At 34.3% G+C, this 7,836-nt stretch overlaps 1 protein-coding gene across 1 annotated transcript; it reads right to left on the bottom strand.

The window, feature by feature from the left end:
• Nucleotides 1–6,434: 6,434 nt before the first annotated feature.
• On the bottom strand, nucleotides 6,435–7,650 carry LOC108916670 (dynein beta chain, ciliary-like; the record flags this gene model as incomplete). Its single annotated transcript, XM_018722970.1, has 4 exons — nucleotides 6,435–6,729; nucleotides 6,795–6,943; nucleotides 7,002–7,358; nucleotides 7,408–7,650. Coding segments are annotated over 4 exons (1,044 nt in total), but the record flags the coding sequence as incomplete, so codon positions are not given.
• Between the last annotated feature and the right edge of the window lie 186 nt (nucleotides 7,651–7,836).

The raw sequence follows: 7,836 nt of genomic DNA, 5'->3' as shown, positions 1-7,836 counted from the left end.
CGTTAAATTTTAGATACCAAAAAATATTTAGGAAACGTTGAAAATCTTAATAAGTTCGACATAACAATATACAACATTAAATATAACATCAATTACTGGTAAATAACAAGAGAAAGAAACAGAAATTGACTAACAATGTCGAACACGTGGAGTGAAATAAAGTGAGGTTAAATGTTAAATGAAATTGAAAATTGACATTCTACAATTCTAAGGATTACCAACTGATTGAAAATAAAAATTTTTAAAGTTAAACTACCAATATACTAATAACAAACTATCAGCTGTGAATTAATGAGATTCCCAAAGATACTTGAATAAAGGTTTAAAATTACAATTTAAATTGACTTGAGTATTAACACAGTTATTAGGGTTCCTTTTAATTTCTCTTAGAATTTCTAAGTCTTCCAATAAATTAATTTTATGAATATCAAAATTATTTTGAATATTATGAAGAATTTTGCTATTGTTTAAAGGTGATAATGAATGGTTAGTTTAATTAATATGATGCCCAAAAGCTGACTGAACATTTAAAAAGACCTGAAAAGTCAGTTAATCTTAGGCTAATGATTTATATAATCAAAGGTAATCCATTGAATTAGGAAATAAATATGTTTACCAGTGACGGAGGTACCTGGAGTTACCTTTATAAAAAATCCGAGAAATTTGAGGCTACTGGATATTTTGAAAATTATATTGCTACCTACTTGTAAAGTTCCAAGAATAAAAGATATCTTCCATTTTATTTGAAAAAACGAACAATTTTGAATTAGTTTTAAATATTTTCATTACTACCAAACACTTCATTAAATATAACACTACCCGAGAACTACACGTTTCACAAAAAAAACGTTCATAGGATTTCGAAGTATGTACACGATTTTGAATGCAAAATAATTTTGAAGTCTGAGAAAATAATTGGCGCAGTTTTTTTGGGCCAGTTTTATTTTAAGTACTATTGAAATATAAGGAAAATATGTTCAACATTATGTTTTATAGTGAGGGTCCATTCTTGTACTTTTGTCCGAAATAAGCTTTTCAATTACTTTTTTTATTAAAGTTTGGTATTTCTCTCACCATTGATTTTTCAATAGATAGCATTGCAACTACTGTTAATCCGCCTTTACAATTTAATTTAAACTTGTCTAATCTTTTAAAAATCACACGAATCAATACGTAGGTAACAAAATTTTACACGACATGTAAACAAATTAGGTTTAATAAGAAAATACCAGGTTAACAGCTATTATTTGGTCACGGGAGAACTAAACATAGTCCAAACTGCATAGTAATATGCGCTAGCTATTCCCACTCCGTCTTTCACTGCTGCGCGATGGTAACCATGACCATGGCTATAAACATTTTACAAAGCTACGAGGAGGCCACGTGTTCAGTCTTGTTTCAAATGAGTTTTGCAAGTTGAGTTAACTTGACTGCACATTACAAATTTAACATTTCTTGTTTAATGTGTTTCATAAGACTGATCTATTTAATTATCTAGATGACATTGCAAACGAAATTTTAAATACATTTTTTTACTGTGAAAATTCCTAAGGGACGTGAAGGGGTTTCTAGAGCAGTCGAATATAATCTTTTTTTACTTAAAACATAGAGGGCGCCAAAGATATCTCAAACAACCTTTGAATGATGAATACATCACTGAATTTTAAAGGACTGGCAGCAGCTCGTTATTTTGTTGAGCCTTGTTGGCTCTGATTTATTTTCTCTTCTATCCGGATTGGCACTCAAATTAAAAATACCGATGGTTTCTTTCTTGATTGATTAAGGCACAAAAGTGGACTGTATATGTTTATGGTATAAAAATTATGCCAACGATTTTATTATTGAGACGTAACTAATTAACTAAAACAAAAACAGAAGATCGTTATCCGGGTTGGGGACGTATAAAAGTGCTTCTTTCAAATAAATGTGGTGAGGTAATCTGCACTAAAGAAAACACTAATTCCAACTAGGGAGTAAATACCTCTCCAACTGAACGTTTTACTACACCAAGCTTAGTTTTCACTGATACTACGCGCACAACTCCAGGATGAGCAACAATGATTCTTTAGGCCAATGAAGAGAGGGAGCGTTGTCCTCCATTAGAAGCACCAGATAACCAACAATTATGAGAGACCTCTTCAATGATAAAATGGCTTCGTGTTAAAGCTTCCCGGTCAATAAACTGCTAAAGGATATAATGGACGGGAATTCGAAACAACTTCGATATTCTTTAAAAATTTATATTATTCAAATGTTAAAAAACTCATATTCGGTTTCAGCGATCACAAAAACTTGTACATGTTTCTTTACCGATTTTCTGATCATTATTCCTGGTTTGACGTTGAAATGACCTCTAGGTGACCTTGCAGAGTCATGCGAGGCCCATATTTGAATACAGCGAGCCCAAAAACCCTAGTATAACTCATCAAGTCTGGTAATCCTGTTTACATGAAATGTTGGTTATTCAGACTTACTGAGTCATTCCTCTTAAAAGACCCACTTTGAGGCCCAATGTCTCGGAAACTGCATAACCGGTCTTTGGGCCCATTGAGACTTTTGATCAGAACGCTAAAAACTATAACTGGGGTCCTTTATATTATTATAGTCGATAATTAAAGTAAGTTTAAAGATCAATAATTATCGGACTGTTGAAAGACCAATAATTATTAACGATAGGCATTTGAAAATACGCAAATTGTTTTTTGTAAATCGCAAGACATGGATTTAAAAAAAATCATCAAAATCGGACCTCTAATAGCTGAGAGATTAAAAATTTTTAAGCGCGTCGCGGTTTTGAACTCGCCGATTCAATTTCTAGCAAGGCGAAGCGGCCGCACTCTCTGTTTCCCCCACCACCACCACCCGTACGATTTTATTGAATTTTTCGCTTGCATAAATAACTTTAAACGCGTTTTAAAGTAGGTTGCCAATGAAGAAAAGTATTGCAAACTTAGACCTGGTAAGTACTCGGAATACCAAAGGTATTTTTCGAAAAATTAGCCCGGATGTCCCAGTGCATTTAGTGTAAATGACGGTTAACTTTGATCGGCTATAACTACGTAACTAATTGACTAATCGATCTGTTTTTTTAAAGAAGCGTCTTTCCAATAACTTTTAAAACTTGCTTTTAATTTGATTTGATTGAATATTCACTAAGTTATTCTAATTGTTTATAAGTACCTACAAAAATTCTACCAATGTTTAAACAAGCGCCAGAGTTCTTCTAATTGACGGATTCGAATTTTTCAAAAAGCGTTTGAAAGCTTGAGAGCCTTTCTATATGTGATTATGTTGTCTGTGGATTTATGAATTATCTGTATATGTGTATATAAATAAATATAAAATTTTGAAGAATAGGGATAATCACTGCATTAATACAAGGCAAAATGATAAATATCATATAAATTTTCATAAATATAAAATTTAATTGAATTCACCGACATGTCTTGGTCTTAAGATTTTTAATCATCTAAGTGATCACATTAAGCATGCTAAAAGTTTAAAAGTTTTTAAAAATGTGCTAAAAGGTTTTTTACTCGCAAGTTGTTATTATACTTTAGACGAATTTTTTATGGTTAGTTTCTAAGGCACTTATTTTGACAATTCCTATACAAATTTGTATTTTGTCTTAGAGGAAATAAAAATTATTATTATTATTAAATTTTCAAGTATCTAAGGGCCTTGGTTTTTGATGTGCAAAATTTTGAAAATTGCAAAACAAATCTGGATTGCAAAATTATGCAAAATCTATCGAACCGATTTTGATGAAATTTGGTGTGATGATTCTACATAACATGAACTTTTCTTGAGCCAAGTATGAAGGTCATACACGGTCGATTGCCGCACGGTTTAAGGCGTCAGTACTTAAATCGATGTGTCGATCTGCCCGGGTTTCGAATCCCGCGGCCGGTAAACCGTAGATTTGCTTGTACGGAGGATTGGCACCCTCTGTGCAGGTATGGTAGGGTGGAAGAATGTTGGCTTGGGTCAATGTGAGAGATTGACACCGGTTGGCATTTGACCACCCCCCTAATTAATGAGGTTTTCCAGGTTTCCCTCATTCCTGCACTGAATGGTGGTTAGGACCTACCAACATAAGTCGTTCCTGGGCGCAAATGCGGCCTGCGTAATAATAATATGCCGCCTCCTCTCCCGCACAGGTCTCCGACTTCTGGGCTAATTCTCGAGTTAGAATGAGGAGTAGAGATATTATTATTATATTTATTATATACCCAACTTAATGACCCCGAAAAAATTTCCTAAAATGTAATGTTTTTAACCCCATTTTTGGCGAGTTTTTCGATTTTTACAATCATAATCATGATTCATTCGATTTGTAACTAGTCATATTTTGTAAAATTTAATTACAAACAATTTCTTCCTCTTCCATTTTCGCCTAAAATCAACTCTTGAAAAGATACATAATTAAATAGGAAGAAAAATATTACATTATTCGAATTTTTTAAACATATTGTGCCGACAAAAGTTAAGCCCACGTTTTTTTTTATGCGCATAGAAAAATTTTCATTTCTAGTAATACTTGAAAGCCAAAAAGCCAAAAATCTCCGTAGATATACGATTCACCCAAACCAAAACAGATACCACCTAGTCTATTAAGTATTCGCTTTAAGTGATGTTTAACATTTTTTACAGTGGCTTCCCACAAACCACCGAAATTCTGCAATTTTACGAATTTTTAACTTTTCATTTGCTACCTCCTGTCCTTGCCGCCGGCGCCACCATATTGTAATAAATTGAGAAAAAAGAGATTTTTTGGGATATCTCATTACTCGTTGCTTTTACAGCAAAAATAGTTATGTAACAAATTAAAGACCAGAAAATTTGCTACAAAATAGATTTTTTGCATAAAACCGACCCGTTTTGGATAGTACACTAACAAAGTTCACCATTTAACGTGCAATGAAAGGTAATATCCATTTCTATACCACCAGAGTATATGGAGCGGTTTTTTTTGTCTGGTTTCCCCAGACATTAATTGATAAATGAAAATTACAATAACTTCTTTCGCTTTAATACCGTTGAAGGATCAGCTTTATCGATGTTTTTGATACTTGAAGGCAGAGTCGTGTGGGATCAATTCTTCTGCCACAGTAGCTTCTCTACTTTCTCTATCGATTTCAGTACACAGCGGTTCTAAGATCGTATCAGTGTCTTCATCGTCATCACTATCTTCCAATGCTTGAGGCATGTTATCACATCTATTTTCACAGTTTAAGCAAATTATAGAACAGTTGAGCCCTGCTTTCCTACATCCACGTGCTCCCCTCCATCCTTTCTTGCATTTACAAGAAACTAGTTTAAGAAGAACTTCTGGAGCAGAGTAATCAGAGGGACATACCATTTTTGTCTTCCATCCCCATTGATCTGCGGGTTTTTCGTTACTAATCCATTGCTGTACCTGATGATACGTTCGAAACGAATGTTGTCTTGCTGCTTCTGTAGGAGGCAATGAAGCAATGTTAACTTTATTCCTGTATACTAATTTTATGAAGCATTGGTGCCTACAGGTGTTCAGAGGTATAAATTCCTGTTTATTATAGCCGTAAAGTCTGAGAAGAAAGTATTTTCCAGCTTTAGCTACATTTACTTTGTCAGCATTTTTTCCTTAAATACTTTTATAACTTCATGATTAGGGTTTTTTTTGACACACATTAAGAAATTTGAGCTTGCCTTGATTGAAAAGAGACGACGTTCAACTATTGCATCCGAGGTAGGCTTAACACATTAAATGCGTATTATTGTACACGTTACGTACCTACTTGGTAAACAAGATATATACAAAAATTGGTTTCAGGTCGCTTTTTTCTTTGAATAGCGGCGCCAGCGGTAAAGATACAAGGTAGCAAAATAAAATGTCAAAAAAAGCAGTTCAAAATAATAATAATAATAATCAAATATCAAAACTTCCGCAAATTTTTCCAGGTAAGTTCACATGGTTACTGGACTATAATTTATTTATATCTAATAACACGTTGTTGGCACCTGTAAGGTTCGTCGCATTGTCTGAAAAATTAAAGACTACTATGTCATATCCTTTTTGTCTTTCATCGGCGGTCTTCCCTGACTTGGAATTGAACGTTCTCTTTCGTCAGAGCGGTTTGTTTCCGACTCGATCCGGGTTCGCTTTGTCTCATCGACATCTTCCTCTCGTCAATGTTTTTCATATTTTTGGGTTGATATTTTGAAAACCTGGCGTCATGAAGCTATTCGAAATCAGCATGTCAAAAATATTTGGAAAAATATAGTCCGTTTTTGATTTAATATATTGTCACTCAGTGTTATTTTCAATATAACGGAAATCCATATATTTTGATTTAAAAGGAAAATTTAAAAAAAAGCGTAAAAAATATATTCTATTATATTTATTACATTATAACTCATTATATTAACTCATATTGTCTTTGATAATACACCTAAGTTTGTAAAAGTAAAGCCACCCCTGCCAACGTCCATTTGGCAGGTTTATCTTTAGTTTTCAAATTGAATGTCCAAATGTAAGTCGGACCTCGAGTTCTAGTCTTGTATACTGGACACTCGTACATATTTCGCAAGTCCTGTTTGTCTTGTGTAATAGCCTTGATGTTTATGACAGGTACAGACGGAAATAACTCTTTCAGCCTCGAGTCCATAATAATTCCAGCTTGGACATCCCATCTAGCTCCCTCCATGTAGAAACCGTGGACGTAAGCTCCATCTCTAGGTGCCGATCTGTAATATTAAATCGCAGAATTTGAACGAGGAAAAGTAATGTTTGCAGTGGATTAGGTACTCACGTGAATTCTTCCTTCTGTTTTTTGGTGACGTCGCATTGTAAACACATTTTATCCAATGGCAGTTCATTTCTTCTAGCTGTACTTTGCATTATGGCGGTTAACAACGACTGAGGATTAAAGAATCCACCTAGCCAAACAGAGGCAGGTAGCTGAAAATTACGATTTTAGTCATTTGTTATTGACACACTGTTTTAAAAAATATATTACCACAAAATCGGTAGACCAAGTCTCTAGTTCTCGAATTCGCAGTAGTAAGTCCACAAACCAAGATGTCAATCCGAGTAAAGAAGGATATGCCCTTTGAGCCCAAACTGGTGGAACTTGGTCCAAAAATAAAGCATTTTCTAGGTCTTCCATATCCGATGTAATAGTCAATTCACCTTTAATTCCCAATTCGAGTTCTTTGAGGGAACGTTTTATTTCGCTAGTAAGATAATTCATCCTTTCACATTCTTGAAAAGCAACGATTACGTAGGGAGTACGCTCTTCAACTTTACCCATAATTTCTACCATATTGAAATCCTCTGGAAGTTTCTCTACCATTTCATCTATCATCTGCTTTACCTAATAAAAAATACAAATAGATCGGAAATAATCGAATACTCAAACATACTTTGTCTTCACGTGTAATTGTTGCACCACCTGATGACCCTACATCTCTGGGTTGCATTTCAAATACTGTTTTAAATAGGTTATCAGCTGTTGTACTTAAAAATCCAATTTCAGCGTTGGGATGTAGACCGTATAAAATTGGAGACTCTGGCGGCAGCATTTCGTCGATGTATGTATGATAACCGATATAATCCGTATTTGGTGGTGCTGTAAATCCAGGGGCTAACGTAAGTTCACCATCTACCTAAAAATGCAGTTAAAAATATGTTACAAATTTTGTTTATATACAATTTAATGTTATGAAGCATATTCCTGATTACTAAGATTGCAAAGAGTAGGGTAGTTTTACCGTTTGGGAGTCTCCCCCCTCCACTTTCTGGCTTGGGATGACCTTGAGGCCGAAGGCCGATGACGTTGGTGTATGGATGAC

The sequence above is a fragment of the Anoplophora glabripennis genome, unplaced genomic scaffold, assembly GCF_000390285.2.
Source record: "Anoplophora glabripennis isolate ALB-LARVAE unplaced genomic scaffold, Agla_2.0 scaffold2363, whole genome shotgun sequence".
Taxonomy (NCBI): Eukaryota; Metazoa; Arthropoda; class Insecta; order Coleoptera; family Cerambycidae; genus Anoplophora; species Anoplophora glabripennis.
The sequence above is the reverse complement of the archived record's forward strand: the minus strand, read 5'-3'. Positions and strand labels throughout refer to the sequence as shown.